Here is a 21187-nt window from a genome sequence, read left to right as displayed (position 1 = left end):
TCACTCTTTTTATTTTCATTGTTTAGGAAACTTTAAGCTGGTATCAGAGATCATTTTTAACTTTTCGAATATGCCAATTAGGTGTTTCACAATTGTATTTTAAACAAAAAAAAAAAAAAAATGCTGAAAAAAAGTTTGATCTAAGGATCTGGTGTACAAAAAGACTTCTTGGTCATCAGGTCATTTAGAATTATGTTTTATTTATTCTTATCAAGATATAATTAAATCTTTTATATTTCCCATCCGTATCAATTCTGGTTCAAACGTGAAATTAAAAAAAATCTTTAAACAGTATCAGTTTTTCAACATAGCTTCAGATGGGAAAAATTTCATAGGTGCTTCAGTTAACCAAGTGATTCAAGGTCAAACTTACTTACCTTCTGATAACTTTTATTTTTATAAAATTCTAGTTTTTTTTCAATTTTTGGAACTAAGTTAACCCTTTGTTTTAAAATTACTCAGTACTTATATTTCTTGTAATACTAAACATTTAAAATTGCAGCATTTATACTACAACAATTCTAACGTCGACAATTAAAGTCACATCAATTTAATCGCCATTATTATTATAATGACTGTTAAAATTTTATAGATGTCTTTTAATTGTACACTTTTATAATTTTTTGACATTAAATCTATAAAAAAATATTTTAATGATTATATACATCAGTATACATTTTGGTCGGTGAGTTTTAAAATATAGTGATTTAAGTTTTTTTCAGAGTTTCAAACTCATTTATTAAGTGTGTATATTTAAACTAGATTTTAACAAAAATTTAGATTTAAATTTTATTATGCTCCAATTGATTTTACTTTTATACCATAAGGTCTCATCTTAGCGAATTAAAATTTAAGTTTCTGTTTAATTGACATATATTAAATCGTATTATTTTGAATATTTGTACTTTTATGTAAATTTTTTAAAAACAAGTTTAAAAAACGTTACATCGAAGTGCATTATAACAAAGTATGAATTAATATTATAACTAAATACTGACAATTAAACGGATTAGAATATCACGGATCATTTATATATTTTTCAAACTTATAGTAATAGTATACTTTGTAGTACATACCAAGGTTTTTTGTGAAAGCTATTTTAACCTTTGTTATGTTGAAATTTTAATGTATCTTTAGAACTACTGTGTTATTGTTAATTCTTCACAATAACTTAATGCTTACAATGTGCATAGCTGATAACTTTCGATTTTCTAAAACAGACTTTTCCAAATTGTTTAATATAACTTAGTTTCAATGCTTTGTAATACTTTTAAAAGTTTAACTTATTTTTCATTCTTAAAGATTAAATTGCATAAAATAAACTTCGAACTTTCAAGCTTTTTCTGTGTGTTATGCAAACTACTTTAAGTATTTACCTCATACAATGCTTAATATCTTGACCTAACTTGAACTATCTTAAAAAAAATGAGCTATGCACTTTAGATGTGTTTGTGAAATGAGGATATTTTTAAGAATATAAAAATAGTGTTTTTAAATATATTGAAGGTTATGATATATTTATAGTGTGAAAAGTATTCATCTTTTATAAAATAATCAAATTACTTTTTCGTAGTTATACTTGAAAAATTAAACAATAGTATTTTTCAAAAAAAAAAGCGACAGCCTAGATTTCATAGTTGTTTCTTTCTACTAATTGAACTAGTTTGATTTTTAAACTATAGAATAACTACCAGCAAAAAATGCTTTACTGATATATTTTATTTCAAAAGGAGTAAGAATTTATGTTTTGTAAACTCGCAAAGGGATCTTGTCTTGCAACCTATGCTTTTCTAAAAAGTATCTTTAAAAATCGGTTATGTTTTAAGAAATATATTTTAAATATGTGGATGATATTAATTAATAAACTATATTTAATAAGTAATTATTTAGAAATAATGATATTTAAGAATGCATTTTCATAAAGTTATTCTTCAAGTACATATTTCAAGCCACTAACATAGTTTATTAAATGATTTAAACAAAAAAGAACTTGATAAATACTCAAAATTACTTACTTTTCTTTTACTAATTGCAGTTTTTATTAAAAAATATTCTAAAATTTCAGCTAAAATTTGTATATACTTAACTAAGAGTCTCTAAATTTTCGAAAAGACTATTTGTAATAGCTTAATTTATATATATATTAAATAAATTACAATCAATGTATGTTTTTATAACTTATTTAGTAATATATTATTCATAATTTAAAAAAACTAACAAATATCCGAGATCAACGATCAATGTCTAAAACAAAATATTCAAGTACCAAACAATAAATAAAATTTACTAAATTAATAAAGATGCTAATGTATGTAAAACCTCTAGAAACATTAAGTTAAATAGTCCAATCACAACGCGCAAATATTTTGAAAAAAATTCTTTCCAGCACGTTTCCAAAAGACAAAAGGCCTAAACTCTGTGTGTGAAAAAAACTTCTCAATCCAAAGCCGCGACCACTTCCTCGTTACCTGCTGCCGATGAAACTTCGTTTCCGCTAGGCGGCGCTACCGGCTCAGCAGCACCCTTCTGCAACTCCCCGCTGTTGGTGTCGCCGGTGGCAAGCAATTTTTCCGCCGTCTGACCGGCAGCCATCATCTGCTTCAGCTGCTGCTGCTTCAAAACTTCTTTGCGGATCAGATCAAGGTCTTTGGAGCTGGAATTTTTTTTTATTTTTTAGTAATTAATTGAAGCTGCATTTACTTTAATACTATACTTACTATGCTATGATTATATGACTTATGTTTTTATTTTGGTTGGATTTATGAAGAGTTCAAGTTTAATGTATTAACATATAATAAAAACTTTACAAGCAAAAACAAATAAAATGAAGCGTGTTGTAAACATGCAAAAAATAGTAAAATAAAAAAATTGTTTAATGTGGATAAGAACTTAAGAATTATAACTTTTAAAAATTTAACACTTACGAGAAAACAGCTTTTAATTTTCCCTGAGAATCTCTTCGATAATACCTGTTTGTTTGTTCAATTGCAATCAAAACTACGATCACTGGCTTTAAAAAAGTAGTTATAAAAAACTTCGTATGATACAAATAAGCACCTTTAATACAAATATTTTTTCAATAAGCACCTCAATATGTAAGCATAAAAAAACAATCACATAAGTATGTAAAAAGCCAAAATATATACAAGTTTAAAAGCAGCAATAAAACTCACTTTTTTTATTATTAGAAAACATATATAAAAACTGCAAACAATTAAATTATGCTACAATATTTCACAGTTAAACTAGAAAGTTTTAAATAAAAGTATATTTAATAAGAATAATTGCATTATAATTAAATAATTTTTTTTATGCATATTTTCAGAAAAGCGAAACTATGAATTAGAAAGTTGACATGAAAACATGTGACTCAAACTCAACAATCAATCAAAAAACATCCAAATACATTCAAACTGACCTAAGTGGAATAAATATAATTCCATTTATTATGTTCATCAAATCAAGAACTGATTGCATTGATGGAGCAGTTATCTAAAAAACAAAAGTAATGAAAGCAACTTATAAATTATTTACAGCTTCTTTGTAATGTATGCTCAAATTTACAAACCTGTAATGGAGGAAAAGAACTTGAAGAACCATTCTTGTAGATTTCGTTCATCTGTTAATTAAAATATGCTATGATAATACAAGAACTAATTCTCAGACAGATAAAAATACTTTAATAAAAAAGAATAATGAAGCTAATGTATAACCTATTGAAAAGTTTACGGTGATAAAAAAACTCCCAAACTTGAAATTGAAAAGGCAGAGGCTAAAAATAATAATTATTAATATAAAGTCTAAATTTATCGCTACGTCAATGTTCAAGTCCACCCCTTTCCTTTTGTAAAAACAATCTCTATGGATATATTTTTCAAAATACGTTGATAAAACATTTAATTTTTTTATTTAATGTTGAGCTTATTTATTAAGAAACGAACTGTTCTCTGCAAGGTGACGGCTTGCTCGGTGAGATGTCGCAAACACTCGGCGCTTTCAATGGTCTTGTCGTGTTTGTCACCGTACAAGTTCTTGTACAGCTTGAAAGTTTCCTTCTCGTGCATGAGAGCCGACCTGAACGCTCCTTTGCAAGAGTGAGCTCTCGCTAGCAAGTGGTGGCTGTTGGGAAAGAAACAAAAACAAGTTAGTTAGCTTGAGAGCATTTGGAAATTAAAGTTAATCTTTAAAAAAGTATAAGTTTTATTAAAATTTAATGAAATTTTGTCTGAAAAACAAAAGCTTATAGATAAAAAACTCATTATATAAATGCTTGTACTAGTCCATAAAAGTTAGTAAGAAATCAAACAACAAATATTTTAATCTTTTTAATACTTCATTTTCAAAATAATGCCTTGTGAAAGAAATATACATAAAGTATAAATCTTAAATTACAGCTATTTAATGATTCAAACAAAACACAAAAACTAAATATTGTATAACTTAAAACTTGGTACTTAAATTTAATTCTAGGTAAACAAAATTCTGTCAAGCTTACTTAATTTATATTCGAACAAAAACAAATCAGGATATAATAAAACTAATAACCCTAATTTGTCTTTAGATTTAAATTAAAGACATCAAAATTAATATTAATTATTGATTTTTTTAATAACTAACCTTAATGCAACTCTTTGACTCTCAACGCCATGATACTTTTCATTTAGTTTCAGAGCTTCATCTAAAAATTTCAGTGAAAGCTCGTATTCTTGAACTCCGTGCAAAACAAGTCCTATGTTGCTCTAAATAAAATTTACACACGTTCTACAAACTATTTTCATTTAAATCAGTTTACATTTCTTCAACCGAGTCTAGTTATTTCTAATAAATTAAATATAAGCAACTTGCATTAAATAAAGTATGAAATATTGTAGCAAATACTAGCTAAGTGGTTTCTAAAACAAGAATACTATTCAATTAAGAAGTTTAAGTTAAGATTAAAATACAAAACTAAAATTTTAGAGCCACCAGACATATATCGAAAATAATAAAAACCGTAAATTAATTTTTTTAGTTCTGCTCACTTTTTTTCTCACCCTTTATTAAAGACAATAAATGTTTAAAAATTAGCTTTTATTGAAACTTAAAAAATATATCACTTAAATTTAGAAAACTACATTCAACAAAGCTTAGACCAATAAAGTTAACTACAATGTAGAAAACTCAGTTTTATTCTCCAATTTAAAGAGAAAGCATGTGTTAAAACCAAAGTAAAAACAACTACTAACATCAACAAGGGCGATTTCAGGATGGTCACACCCGTGAAGCAAAAGCAGCAGATATCTGGCCCGGTACAACAGCTTTAGTGAGGTTGAAATTTTCTGTGATGCAAAACAATAAAGAGCCAAGTTCATTAAATCTGTGATAACATCAGCACTGTCCACGCCTTAAAATATTAAATGTTTCCTTTTTTAGTTTAAGAAGTATTTAAAAGGGAAGGCGATTTATTTAATGAGTTCGGTAAAGTACTGGAAAACAGGTTTGTTATTTTAGAAACTATCCAAAATAGTTGCTATCCGTAAAAACTATTCTTTATATCAGGATATTTTTTTAAATAAAATGGTTAATTAGTAATGATTTTAATCTTGGCTTTATTTTAGCAAATAATATTCCATTGGAAATTAAAATTGTGTGGCTTTTCTCACAATTCAGGGCTGCCAATTTTTTTTTTTTTAATTCTCCAAGTTTTTAAAATTTATTCAAGGTTTTTTTAAATTACACGTTGGTAGGGTCTATTTTTCGTTTAAAATTAAGTTTAAGGAAAAAAAGTTAAGTAGTATAACAACATTTAAAGGTACTGTAAAGCTATTTTAAATGTGTTTTTTAATAAAAAATTTTTTTTGATAATGACAAAAATGTTATCTATACGATAGATTTTTTGCGTCAAATCGAAATTATACTACTAAACATTTAAAAGTTGTTTAAAATTCCAAGTTTTATAAAAATTTCTCAAATTCCATGTTTTTTAGCATAAATTGTCAAACTCCAGGATTCCAGGTTTTTTAGCAAACCTGCACAATTGCTCGGACTAATCAAAAGGCTTTATAAACACCCAGTCCAACAAAAAATCCGAAAGATATATATTGTGATTAAGCTTTAAACGGGGTCGTTAACAACATAAAAATTGAAGTTTACACAAATAAATTTTCTGTTTTTGTATGATTATCTCTGAAAATATTGGTTGGACAGACGATTATTTTTAAACAAAATCTTATTTACATGTAGATAATCAAAACTATTTTATCATACAACTGTTATGTTTATAAACACAACTAATTTTTTTTGCATACAAACAGACTTTAAGTACTAGAAATTAGTTATATGTTAAAATGCTGCTACAGAAACATATTTTTGTTTAATACTTACTACATTATTAGCTTATAGTGTTTTATAACTAAATCACAAAATTGTATTTGCTAGGATTTAATTTTAAAGTTCGAAAATTAATTAGTTAATAAATTTTAATTCATTTAATTAGAAAATACTAGTACAACTCGTAAGTTAACTTTTTAAAACAACCTGAACAAATAAACCAATTACTTTTTAAGTATTGTTATTAGTTACTACTTTAAATAGAACTAAAACAAACCATTACAACGCTCAGAAATGATGACCGCTTTGAGTTGGGTTGTAATAGCTTCATTGTGTTCACTAAACATGTAATGAAGTTTCGCCAGTTGTCGGTAACACACCGCGATATCAGTGTGGATAGCTCCATACACGTTGGTAAATAAATTCAACGATTCAGTGTAAAGCTCGAAAGCTTCGCGGATCGCACCTGAATCCAATTGCATAAAATTTATTCAACTTTAAACAAATGTATGTGAACCCTCTGGTAAAAGTAAAAATAATAATAAAGAATATTTTTAATAACTAGTATTTATTGGTTTAATATCAATAGAACACCTAAGGAAGCAAAAAAAAAATAGCTTTAAGTTTTGTTTATTAATAATATCTGCTTCTAGAAAAGTGATCACAATTCTAACTATTTATATAGTGAACTATATATTTTATAACAAATAATTATAATAAATATTCATAATTTATCATCACAATTCTACTATTTTGAAACATTTGAAATAATTCTTTTGTATAATTTTTATTTGTATGAGAAAAGTTGTCATATTAGTGTGAAAATTATTTAATCTGCATAAAAAACCATATTTTTCATCAAAATATAAACAAGTTAGATCGAAAAATTAACGAGTTAATCAGTCGCTTATCACTAGTTTGAATGTAATCTACAGACAAATTTACCAACAAATAGTGTTTTAATTCTATACATAAAATACATAACGATATTTATATACCCTGTTGCAGCTTCTGCTGGGCAGAAAGGAAGAACTGATGAGCGTCGGTTGCCCTGGGAGGCGCGTGCTTGATGACGGGGAATAACCTGACGACGTCATCGTCGGTGAACAGCTTCTTGTGTTTGCTGCTGACAACATCAAGCTGGTAGTCACGTGATACAAGCTGAATTATATTTGTATGTGATTATTTGTAAAAACCTAAATACTTATAATTAAAATAATTTCAACACTTAAGCTGTATTCAAAATATCTATTAAAAACATTTTTATCGATTAAAGTAGATGAAATGTATTTTAAAAATAATCCAAGTTTTAGAATGCTACCTAGTCTGCAATTAAAAAAATTAATAATAAAGTTTTAGAAGATATTTATCTTAATAATGTTACTTGAATGTTATCAAGTAAAAATAAGTGAATAATTACGTGAACTTATAGGAACATACTGTGAAAATTGAGCTTGCAATCAATATTCATTAAAAAAAAAGAATATTTATTAGCATTTTCAAATTTTGTAAATTTAATTTAATATTTTGCGGTTTATCGAACTTCTAACCTGTACGCCTACGACATGACACAGTCTTCTGAGAACTGAAATTTTTTGAATGTCGTACACGTTTACCAAATCGTCCACGCAACTAAGGTCAGGAAGCTCGATCGCGTAGTACTCCAAACACTCCTTTGAAATTTGCTCCCACAAAATTTCAGGAGTGAGCTTGTGCCACGGCGCGTCAGTGTTTGCGGACGGCGAGTCGTTACTGGAAGGATTTGAATTTTGACTGCTTTGTTGCTGGTTGTTTTGCCGGTTCTTGTTACGGTTTTTGTTCTTTTTCTTCTTGCTGAAGTTCATAATCGCTTATTTACAATAGCTTGTTATACTTATAACATAACAATCCTAATTTGACACAGTACAATAGCTTTAATTTAAAAAACTAACTCTATATTAAAATTTTAGTTTTTTAATTTCACTTTTAAAATAAAATAAAGCTTAAACACCAACATACGGATATTAAAAAAACCTACGCCTAAATTATTTATGGAAAAACAGGCTTTATACTTCTAAACATGTTTTATTGAATTCTTAATAAAAATATATTGTATATTTTTACAACAAACAGATTTGTTAGTTGACACACTATTTGACAAGTATGAGCGTTTTTAATTAAAAACTTTTGGTAAAAAAAATAACCTCTGAAGCATATCGTCGGGCCTGCTTGGGGCCACGAAAGAATTGGCAGATGATAAGAGACAATTGAGAAAATGCGAAACTCCGCACCCGACGTTGAGGTTGTCCAAATCTTGCAAATACATTCGCATCACGTGCTTAGTCGCTCTAACAATCACCTCCATCACTCCTGTTTTCTGTAGATAAGTTATTTAACATTGATATACTTGATAGATTATAAGTATGTATACTAATTCAAGAATATTTTATTGCCAGATTAAAGTTTTTTTTAAAATATTTTCGAACTTGCAGTAACGAACCGATTTATTGAAATTTATAAGATATGCAGCTAGGTTCGTATCAAAATTTATTCTGACTGTTAAGACAGCTTAATTTACTACAAAATTTTAAAGTAGTTTTTTCTAGTTTAAGTTATTTTTTTAACAAAATTTTTGTTTATAGCAGTATATTTTAAAACATAAGTGTTGTTATTTTGTACTTATAAAAGTCATATTGTTAAAATTAATATTAAGTTTTATTCTAAAGTTTTTAAAAGCAGTTTAGAACTTAGAAATAATAAATGAAACAAAGCCTAAGATATAAGATTAATTTATACAAAAAATTTACTTTATAACATTCAAAAGAGAAAAAACTAACGTATATATGTTGTACATTGGCTAGATCTTTGAAGAGCGGAACGATTTTACCCAGATATCTAACACCGATACCCTTTTCGTGAAGAGCACACGTCAACTGATGACCGTCCATTGGATTAATTAATTGATCAGTACACTCTTTCACCTGTTAAATATAAAAATTTGGTAAAAATATTAAACCATTAGTTTATGACCATAAGTTTATGAAACAGTTAAGTGAAAAGTGTTTCACTTTATTGTCAGAAAACAATAAAATTTAGAATCAGTTTTAGAAAAATAAGGTTTATAACAACTCACAAAAGCGGGTATTTGGTTTTTGACGAGGAAGTTGGCCAAGTCGACGATTTGCGACCTTTCCTTCTCAATTTCCTCGTCGCACTCGTCGAAGTTGAGGCCGGGCGAGAACACGTCGGGATTGAACCTGATGTCGAACTCGTCCTCCTTGTAACTTCCCACTTCCTTCGCCGCGCTTCGCACCGCCTCGTCTTGCCATTCGGCCACTGTTCAGTTTGTTGAACGCTTTAATTTTATTAAGAAACAAAAAGTAATTAGCTCCGAATATTACAAAAAACTAAAATAATAAAAAAGAGTGAATCATGTAAAACTGATAAAATTTAGTTAGATACTTTAGTATTGAAAAATAATTTTTTGATTACATGTCTAAACTATTATGAGACAAAAAAAATTTAAATTATTTTTTTAACGAATAATGTAAACTCAAACCGGTAAAACAAACTAAAGAACTAATATATTGTTATAATAAAATACTAAACAAAACTTTAATTTTATTTTACTGTTTATTGATACTACAACAATTAATATTGTAGAAAAAAAAGAGAATGTATGATGCATTAGAATTAAAACACAAGAACAGTTAGTTTCACCTGTTGCTAATTATCTACTGCTATGTGACTAATAAACTAGAACAAATAGTGACCAATTAACGTTACATAACTTTAATTGTCGTTATTTCAAGAAAGTGGCTAATATTAGTGAATGATAAATAACTCATTATCTTTTAAAACGATTGTAGTGCTTATTTCGAACTATTCATTTTGTATCGAAGAAAAACATTTACTTAAAAACAATTAAACATACTCATTTTCTTTTTATCTTCTTTGTTTTGTTCTGACTCTGTTGTATCTTTTTCAGTTAGTTTTTGTTTCTCCTCATTTCTATACTGAACAATTTTAGTGGTGCATATACGAATAAATTCGTGGTATCTAAAAAAGTGAGCTTATTACTTAACCCGTTAATAAACTTGATATTACTTAATTTTTTACTCAGAGAGGTTGTAAGAAGTTATAATTAAGTATGTATTTTAGTTATAAAATGTAAGTAAAATTTTTAAAGTATGCAATTGTTTAAAATGTTTTTTTTTTAAATTGAACAATAGTTATTTTCAAAATAGATTAAAATTAACAGTTACGTTCAAATAAGAATACAGATACTCTGTGATGATATAAATCAAGAAGACTTTAATCAAAAAGATTAAGTATAAAAGTGTTTAATAAACTATTGTCTTCTAATAATAAACAAAATAAATTATTTTTTTATACATTTTAAAAATATGTGAGTGGTTACATAAAATATAATTGAAAGAAATAGTTACAATAACATTGATATAGCTGTTTTCAAGATAGATCATTAAAAAAAAAAGATAATGTAAGTTATAAAAAACTTATGGATTATCTAGCACACTGTAGATTTACTGTTTATATATGAAAACCAAAAATACTTTTAATTTTGATAAACTATTACTTGCGTAGTTCTTTACGCCACTTAAACTATACAGGTGTATAAGGGAAAGTTTAGCATCTAAGTCATACAAAAGCTTTAGTATCATTTAAGCAACCAACTTAACATCAGCGTAAGCGTCAATTAACTCAGGTCGATGTGTCACAAGTCTGTGCAAATGTTTCTTTGGAAATCCCATCTTCGTACTTTCCTCGCACAAGTTCGTTTGCCATTTGAAATACTTTCGCTTTTGTTCTTTAGACTCTTCTGTTTCGACTACTTCAATCTGTAATGCATTAGCCTACTTAAAAAAATTAACCAACATTTCCAAGTAAAATATTTTACAAATACAAAATTCCAATTAACTTAATCCTTTAATTTTTATAACTTTATACTTAACTTTTTTAAAACGCTACTTCATACTTTTATTTTTAAATAATACCGCATGTCTGACTTTGTCTAAATCCTTGTTGTCTGATTTGGGCTCTTCGTATTCACCTTCATGAGGAGGTAAAAAGTTAACATCAGGCGGAAAACTCTTCTGCAGATCGAGAATGTAATGACGCTTGTCATTTCCCAGTATACCTTTGCACTCAATTGAAGACTCTAATTTTATGCTTTCCATTTTAGCATCCTTTATAGAGTGCGGAACAATGTGCATCTTTTTTGTTGTTTTGTTAAGCAACTCGAGAAATTTTTCTGTAGTTCTGATGTTTTTTCCAAAATCTATTGATCCGTAAACAACTGACTGCTCTTGCTCACGTTCAAGAATACCTAAAATAAATTAATTATGTTATACGAATTTTGAAAACTTATAATTTCACAAAAAACAATCCAACACTAGTTATAAACTCTACAAAAATTACAATTTAAAAAATAAAGTTGTCCAAATTAGCTTTTAGTAGAAAAATATTTTACTAAGACGAAATAAGATATACAAAAGTACCAGGGATTATAGTTTGAGCAGTGACTCTGTATCCCTTGTAATCGACAACGCATGTTCCCAGCACGTTCAAACCGGGAATGTCCAACCTGCCGTAAGCCCTGACACCGTTGAGGTCAGCTGAAGGCGCGTAGAATGCCGCGTGATGACCGCCGTAGTCTTTGTAGTGATCCCTCACGTCGAATCCCAAGCTGTATTTTAATAATTAACTTAATAAAAAATGCTAAAAGTAGATAGTAATGAAATTCGTTTGCTCTAATTGTGTAACGCTGTTCTTATATAAAATTGAAATTATTAAAATATGATAAAATTAGTGCTTGATCAAAGAAAACCTATCAGTTGATATAATGATATGGCGCTATCATTTTTAGTACAATAGTTGAAATCAAATTTGTTAAATAAAAACAAACCTAGCTTATATAAGTGGGTATTTTTGTAAGTTTATAGAAATAAAAATTTTTGGAAAGTATATAAAACTATTGCAGAAATATTCTACTTCACTATAGATAAATTTAATAAAAATATTTTTTTTTAATTTACTATGTGAAGAAGTAAGTATTACAAAAAAATCTTTGAAAAGGTTATAAATAACAAACTATATAACAATATAAAGTTTGGATTGGTAAATGAGTTGGCAACCTGAAAAATATGTTATTCCAAATATACATTCTCATGTTTTTAGCTTCGCCTGGATTTATTGCCATAACATTGCCATCAACGCACAAAATAGCACCCCTGGTAGACGCAGCTACGAAATCAGAATGGACCTAAAAGTTGAAAAAACTTATTATTTATGAAACAGATCTATAATTCAAAACAGTACGAGTTATGTAAGGCATTTAACACTAAAAAACATATGCGGTCTAAACACAAGCATGTTATTTAGTTTAAAAAATAACCCACTTTAAGGTTACTGATTACTTTTAATTAACTTTTTGTCAAGTTTATCAGCAACTTATTACTTTTTTCACTACAATTTTCAACTTATTAATAATTTATATACTAATAAAGTTTCATTCAAATTATATAATTAAAAAAAATTTCTATACATAAAAATAACCAAGACTGATTAAAAATTGCTTACTTTATACATAGCTCTTTCTCTGAGCAGCCTTTCAGGTAAAGTAGTTCGTGCAAGTTCTCTTGTTCCAGAAATTTCTTCATTCCAATCGCGCGTATTCTATTAAGAAAATTGTCAATTATTTTATCTAAAACATCAGCGCCTAAGTTACAACATATAAATGATAATCATGTAATATTGTGATAAAAAAAAAACAGCTATAAAAAACATATAGGAAATCTAATTTTGATTACTTTCTGACAGAATTATTAATTATAACTAACTAAAGTTAAAAACACTTCTACGATATTTATCTATTATAAATTTTACTTAATTTCAAAAGTGGTATAAATACTAAACAACAATCATTTAACAAAATTTGTGAAACAATATATAAAACTTGAAGTTTACTTTTAACATTTAGATTCGGATAACCAAACTAACTAAATTCTATTAATGTTATCACTGCTTTTAAAATTTACACCTAATAAAAAACTTAACCTAAAAAATTACCTAACTAATCATTATTAAATAATTTCAGTAAGTGTGTTCCTAATTGTGCAAGAATGAACTGTAGTGAGCAAAAAAAAATGTAAACATTCTGTAATAAGGTACAATATATATTGAAACATTTTAAACTTAAATTATTCTGCTAGTTCTAATAACAAACAGTTTGTTTTGCATTAAACCAAAACAGCGAAAGCGGATTCAGAACATGTTAAAACAAATGTAAACTTATCAATTTAGACTGCAATCGGAATGTTTCCTTGATAGTTCAACTGTACGCGCACAGAGATTTTATACAAAAAGTTAGAAAACACACTATAACATTAATATTTTATATACAATAGTTCAGTTGCAGTTACAAAATCTTTTATTTCATACCAGTGTTTAAATTAAGCTATCTATAAAATCTATAATAAGTTGATCATAACTTACCTGTAATTTTTTTACGCGACACAAGCAAAAAAAAAACATAATAATAGATTTTATTCAAAAATAAGTAAATATTAAAAAACAAATTTAAATCAAAATAGAGTGGCTGTCTGGTCTGTAGACTAAACTGTGTAAATTAAAGAAAGTTTTAAATAATTCATTCTTCTACATATAATAAAAAAAACATTAAAGTAAACTCTAGGCTGCAAAACAGTTTTAAAGTTATGGAGGTGTGAAAAGGGCGTTTAAAAGTTGCAATACAATTTTGTAATAGTGAAATCTTAATTTTTTGACTAGACATGGCTACAGGATAATTTTAAGAAAAATGTTATAATACATATAAATCTAAAACTTTAACCACCTGCTATTACTAAATGTTCACAAATTTAGTTGAAACATATTTTAGATATGTCTATGATATATAGTTTGTGCAAATAGTTTTAGTTTCGTATTTATAATTAAATTTAAAATTTTGACCACTTCTTATTAAATAATGCTGATTTTAAAAATTAGAATACTGTTTTTAAGCAAATTAAAGCTTTTGAATAAACTACAGAAACTTTTTTTTATTAAAACTTTTCAAATACAAAATAGTCTTAAATTATGTCTTTTTAATTGTTATTTTAAATATAAAACAAAAATTTGAACTAAAAAAGTATGAAAGAAATCGTTAAACTAGAAAAGGAAGATGACAAATATTTTTGGTAAAATTAGCTAATTTATTATTACAAAACCGTTTACAATGAAATTTTAAAGCTGTATACTTAATAACTATATCATAAAATTGAACTACCTATCCGTATCACTAAATTCCTACAGAAAGCTTAAAAAAATATTAAACAAACCTTATGGAAAAATCTAAATTTTATAATCGTTACAGTTCTTTATCAATTAACTATGCTACAACCTTTTTTATGTAAACAAAATATACTATTCAACTTCTTAACATTCTAAACTCTAACAATCCTCGTGTACTAATAAATCTTGCTATGAGTAAAACAAATTCTCCTATTTACAAACTATACAACTGTTAAGTTTAAAAAGTTGCTAAAAGTTCAATTATATAGCTTATTTAACTAGATTAGTAACTACAGGTATACCATAAAATTTTATAGCATTTTTAAGTACTAACTTGTCCAGGAAGGTGTTCTTCGACGGTCAATCTTGAACTGAACGTATCTTCTGCTCTCACATGATCAACTTCGTGCACCAGTTCAGGACAAGTCCAATTGTTTACCTATGTCATTATTTGTATTAAAAAAGTAAAACGGAATTCAAATATTTTCCTACTAAAATTTAGGTACAAAACTTTAAAACAAACTCAATGGTTTTAATTTCACTGTTGTTTATTTGCTAAACAGTAGATTTATTTTTAAAACCTGGAACAAGCTATAGAAAAAGTGAAAACTTTTGATAGGGTCTTTTAAATAAAGAATTAACTTTTATTTGATAAATTTACAATCTCTAAAATTCGGAAAAATAATTTAAGAACTTATAAACTACACTGTGTAATAAAATATATTTTTTAGTATAATCAACAATCATTAAAGTTATTATGTAAAAAATCTTAAGTAAACATACTTTTTGCTAGAATCTATTGGTCTTGATATTTAAAGCATTATAAGTAATTAGATTAACGTTTTAAACTAAGTATATACAGGGTTGCCACTCATTTTTTCAATTTTTTTTCCAGGTTTTCCTAATTTCTTCCAGGTTTTTAAAAGTACACAAATTTGGGTTATTTTTAATTTAAAATTAAGTTTAAGGTAAGAAACTGTGTTAAATAGTATAATAACATTGAAAAGATACTGTAAAATAAAGCTACTTTAAATATGTTTTTTAATGACAAAAATTTTGATGATGACAAAAATTTTCTATTTATATGATTGATTTTTTGAGCCAAATCGAAATTTTACTACTGAACATGTGAAAATTGTTGAAATTCCAGGTTTTTTAAAGATTTTTGTTCAAAACTTCAGGTTTTTCCAGGTTTTTTTTTGCCTAAATTGTCAAATTCCAGGTTTTTCCAGGATTCCAGGTATAGTGGCAACCCTGTATATAACAAATAAAGACTGTATATTAGGCTAAAATTTAAAAACGATAGTGATTTAATCAAAACCTTTTTTTATTAAATGTTCCTATTTTTTGAGAAATAATGAGTAAAAAGACTTAAATTATATTACAAAGTTTTCAAAAAATATTAATATTTTTATAAAAGCTCACTTGGAAAGGTGTTGCTAATCTTTCAAATGGATGTCTATTAAACCTTTTCTTATTCAAAATAGCAAAGTTTTTCTTAAATTGAGGTGATAAAACATTAAGCAAATCAACCAATGAATGGTAAATTTGTGCACCTTGGGCTGGCTTTGGATTGAATACGTCGATATCTGATCTATTTGTAATAAGAAAATTTTTATGATTAACCTAACAATACAACTAAAGTTATTAAAAATTTAATTATTTTACATTTAAAAACTCTCAAATACTTTTTTTATTAAACAAACTTATCATAAAAGTAGTCAATTTGTACACAATATTAATTAGCATTTAACAAAATTGCATCAAACAACAAACTTAATCTTAGTAAAAAAAATCTAACTTTCAAAACTTGTTAATTGTACTTACTAGTTTGTAAAACAAAAAACTTTCCATTACAAACTTTAATTAAATACCAGTAAGTTGTTGTTCTCTATAATTCAATTTAAGCTTTTAAAGCTATCTAACAATAAATGTTTTAAAAACTATCTTAAATATTGTATATGCTCGAACTTACTGGCTCACAAACCATCCTCTCGGATTGCAAGTTATGTGAAAACGTTTGCCTTCATTTGTGACGGCATAAACGTAAATGAGATCGCCGTGAAGTCGTCTGTTACCCGGAGGTGGATTCCACAACGACATTGTGATCAGTTTGAGACAAGACGACATCTGTTGGTTGTATTAAAAAATATAGCACAAACTAGAATTAGGTTTTTACATGTTTCTCTTAGTAAATTAGAATCTAAAAACGTCTACCATGGTTCCTAGCAAATATAATTCTACCATATGGTATGTAAAAATATTAAACCTTAAAATAACCTTCGAAACTATTTTAACTTAGATTGTAAAAACTATTTTACTTGTTATCATATATAAAAATATTAGTTATAATAGTAATTTCTATGTAATATTTATTTTTTAAAACAACAAATAGTTAAAATAAGTTTTGACTTCAATAAAGAACATTGTGGACTATTTATATATTAGCTAAACTAAAATAAATTGTTACTTTTTACAATTACTATAAAACAACATTACAATATTACAAACTTTTTTATTTTACCTAAATGAATAACTTTAAGAGTATTTTTTCTGAATCAAAATTTATATTTACACGTAAAATAGATCCAGTTATCAAAACTCAAAATCGAAATGGACATGTATTAATAACAATCTTGAAAACAAAAGGTGGCCAAGCATACCTTAACAGAATCATTATCGTTGCTGCGAGGATGAACAGGTGTGACCAGACGATCTTTGCTACCAGGCATTATGTAATCAGGGGGAGTGCAGTCCACTGTGCCGTTGCTGTGTGCTTCTGTCTTGTTTGCTCTCTTACTTTTTTTGTTGCTGTGGTCATTATTAGAAACCGGTCCGTTATTTGCTTGGTCAGCCTGCTGAATCTCGGGTGAGCTTCGGCCGCTGCCTTCTTTCTTCGAAGTGTTGATAGTTACACTCGCTGCATTGCCACTGTTGCTTGCCAGATTAACTTCTAAAAAATAGCATATAAGTGTTTTTTTTTACACTTAGAACAAGTAATAGTAATATAATCCATTAATGTCATTTTAAGCTAAAGAGTTTAAAAAAAAAATTAAAAGTAAAATAAGTCGGAATCTAACCTGAGCTAATTTCTTGGTTAGTAATCGTGTTAACATAACACACAGATGAACAATCAACACCATAATGAGCGTCTATGTTGTCAAGAGAGTGTAAAAGATCTCTAATATGACGCAGATGAATCCGTGCTTCTCGAACACTATATGATTCTGAAATAAAAAATTTATAATAAATAATTTATAAATACTTAACTGGTTACTATAAAAAAATTAGTTATGAAATAAATATGATAATTATGGCTATATTATATTTTACAAGTTGATCTTAGTTAATATATAAGTTATCACAAATTAAATAAATTCATAGTAACTTTTGGGTTGCTAACAAAAGGCACAAACTATAAAGAAAAAGAAAGATTATTTCACTAAAAGTATAAATTTCCTTATCTTTCAACCAACCTTCATAGAATTTTTACAGCTAGTTTATTATTTACATTTGAATCATTGAACAAATGAATACTTTTTATTTAAAAATGTTTTGTTATCCATGTGTTTTTGTTTATCATTTAAAGAATGTTTCTTACAAAATTGAAGTTTCTGGCTCAAAAAATAATGCTAGATATTTATTATTTTTAAACTTCTAACAACACTGACAACTAAATTTTTGTAGTCTTTATGTTTATAACTGAAAATGTTTAAAAAAGCTACTATATCTTAAAATTTTAGTTTTATATTCCATTAAAAATTGATAATTTAACCATACTTGACTTTATATATACGAGCTAATGTTAGTTTTAAAAAAAAGCTTTGACTTCATGTGACTTTACTTAACAATGTATAAAAAGTAATTATACAGTTTTTTTCTTTATAATTTAAACAAAAGCTGTTTATTTAAAACATTTTACCTTCAACAAGTTTTATCACAGAGCCTTCCTTAAGTCCTTCAATATTTTTTAGCTCACAAAAGTTATCCATGGTAACTCCATCAAAAGTCAATTTAAAACATGTTCTATGACAAGTTGACTCCCTATCTTTCACAAGTTGATGAATTTCTTGCACTAACTCTTGAGGAGATACCTAAAATTAATAATATTATATTAAACTAATAACTAACATATTTGAATAAAATATACAGATAAAAACTCAAAAAATATAGCTTGAGAGAATAAATACTATAACTTTAATTAATAATCTAAATTGCAGATGTATTAATTAGTAAGTCGTTACAAGTTTTAAATTACACTTAAAAAAATTGTTTACTTGTTTTATTCTATAAAATTTAATAATACTATAACTAAAAATCTAAAAAAAAATAAGGATAACTTTAGGAAAAAAATGTGTTCATTTATTTGCACATAATTCATAATGACTGTCATTCATCTAAGATTTAGAAATGTTACAATCTGCTTTAAAAGATTCGAATCATACCTGAATTTCAACCACTTCACCTCCTGGAACTAACAACTTAATGGGATATAGAGAATCTTGTATCACAATCAACTCCTGGTCTTTGTTCTTGGCTGATTCCACCTCATTGTTTGAACTTTCCACAACTTGTTTGTCTGATTCTTTTTTGTTGCAATCATTTTCATTGACTGATGACTGATTAAAAATTATATTTGCGTTTAAAACAAATAAAAAATATTAACAAACCAAAAATAGATCAACAAAATCATATATCTTTGATATATATAAAACTTTTTTTAGTGAATATTTTTAAAAAATGTATCATTTAAACATAATCATTTAACCATAATGATTAAAAATGTAAGTTTTTTATGTAACTATTTATTTTTATTCTATTTTTTCTTAATGAAGCATTTTTAATACTATCTAAAATACAGTGCTTATTCACTTATCCGGACGCTCACTTATCCGGACAGTTTTGGTCAGAAGAAAATTCAAAATTATTTTAATAGTAAACATAAAAATTCATTCAAAAAGTTTCGCAACTTTTTAAATTCCATGAGTTTTCTTCTGAAAACGCGGATAACTATATAACAAACGTCTATTATTTTTAATTTTATTAAAACTTCCAATAAAAGCTAGTTTTCTAGGAGTGATATGTTTCCGTTAAATTGACTTTAAACTTAGTCAAAGTTTCTGTTTTCTTTCTGTTTGTTTTTTTAATTAAAATTTTTTTTTCATTTCATTTAAAGAGATAGTTTACATTATTTTTCGTTTTTAAAGATAAATTTAATTTATATTTTCTCTTAAACAAAAATTAATATTTTTTTAAATTGATAGTTAGGGCAGGCGGAATTATAAATGATGAATTTTACTTGCTTGACCCATAAAAAATGTATATAGTTGCAGAGGGTTAGTAAGTCTAATGTTTTTCTACCATAGAAAAAATAAATTAATTAAACTTAAGTTTAGCTTTTATTATTTATGATTTTCTTATATACTACTTACAATTACTATGTATATGTTTTTACCATAACACTTTTATTATGAATTGCATTAAATGCAGCAGTTATATTATTATATTAAAAAAATGATTTTTTGTAGTTATCCGGATTTTTAGTTATCCGGACACCTTTACAGAAAAATCTTGCCCAATGTATCCGGATAAGTGAATAAGCACTGTAGTTATATTAGGTAAGCATCCTAAAAAATTATGTTTTATATTCATTACTTTTTTATTATACAAATTTAGTTTATAAAAAACTAGTTAAAATATTTTAACTATTTAAAATTTATAGTTAACCGTTTGCTAATAAAGATCCTAGCAAAACAAGTTCACTGGAATATATTTAACATTTAGTATTTTATAAATATTTATTAATCAAACACTTTTAAATATAATAATAACTTTTTCAAAACAATTTAACAAATAAATTAACTTAACTACAAATCTTTTCAAAAATCAATACTTACCTGGGAGTTTTCTTCAATATTCTTTTCATCAGCAGTTACAACATCTGTATTAGATTGTTCTTCAAAGTTATTTTCACTCTTTTCAATACAGTTTTCACCTTCATATCAAATACAGCTATTTAAATAAAACAGAATAACATACTTTACAGGGTTGCCAAAAGTTTTTTGATAAATTTTTCAAGGTTTACTAAATTTCATTCAAGTTTTAAAAGTACAAGCTTTTATTTTGTCTATTTTTAGTATGAAATTAAGTTTTAGGTAAAAAACTGACTTAAATAGTCATAAAATATTTAAAAGATACTGAAAAGTAATGCTACTAGTGGGGGTCCAACATTTTTTTTACAAAAATTAAAATATTCAGTTCATTTCATGAAAATATTTTTCATAATCTATTTATGAAAAAGAAAAGGCATAAAAATTTAAATATTTTGAAGAAGTTTTAAATAAGTATAGTGTATCACATATTAAACAACTACAAGTATAAAAACTACTTACTTGATTCTAAAATATTATCATCTTGAGGAACATTGACATCTATAGTCATAATTTAGTTAAAATTTGTTAAAGTATAACTGCAAATTGTTTTATATATAAATCAAATAAACATGATGTTGTTCATATAATTAAAAAAAAACTATCAAATGAATTAAGTATTTTTTATTCAATACATAAAAAAAAAATTTTTGAAATAA

At 26.3% G+C, this 21187-nt stretch overlaps 1 protein-coding gene across 2 annotated transcripts; it reads right to left on the bottom strand.

Annotated features, from left to right (window-relative positions):
* Positions 1 to 1951: 1951 nt before the first annotated feature.
* On the bottom strand, positions 1952 to 21068 carry LOC145844240 (clustered mitochondria protein homolog). Of its 2 annotated transcripts, XM_082951613.1 has the most exons (28): positions 20991 to 21068; positions 20496 to 20593; positions 19044 to 19217; positions 18521 to 18692; positions 17679 to 17825; positions 17262 to 17551; positions 16574 to 16728; positions 16024 to 16192; positions 14933 to 15037; positions 12889 to 12984; positions 12444 to 12571; positions 11808 to 11995; positions 11316 to 11635; positions 10984 to 11147; positions 10223 to 10347; positions 9422 to 9624; positions 9126 to 9269; positions 8493 to 8665; positions 7860 to 8142; positions 7308 to 7470; positions 6587 to 6775; positions 5226 to 5383; positions 4618 to 4739; positions 3942 to 4119; positions 3569 to 3619; positions 3419 to 3492; positions 2925 to 2969; positions 1952 to 2653 (listed from the first exon to the last, which is right to left on the bottom strand). In XM_082951613.1, the coding sequence occupies exons 1-28, from the start codon at positions 21037 to 21039 to the stop codon at positions 2437 to 2439; spliced, it is 4380 nt and encodes a 1459-aa protein (XP_082807739.1). In that variant the 5' UTR covers positions 21040 to 21068; the 3' UTR covers positions 1952 to 2436. The 2 variants fall into 2 exon arrangements, with proteins under 2 accessions (XP_082807739.1, XP_082807740.1); XM_082951614.1 differs by lacking the exon at positions 2925 to 2969.
* Between the last annotated feature and the right edge of the window lie 119 nt (positions 21069 to 21187).

The sequence above is a fragment of the Thalia democratica genome, chromosome 9 (assembly GCF_965202585.1).
Source record: "Thalia democratica chromosome 9, ktThaDemo2.hap1.1, whole genome shotgun sequence".
Taxonomy (NCBI): domain Eukaryota; kingdom Metazoa; phylum Chordata; class Thaliacea; order Salpida; family Salpidae; genus Thalia; species Thalia democratica.
Note: the sequence above shows the minus strand (reverse complement) of the source record. Positions and strands in the feature narration are given on the sequence as shown.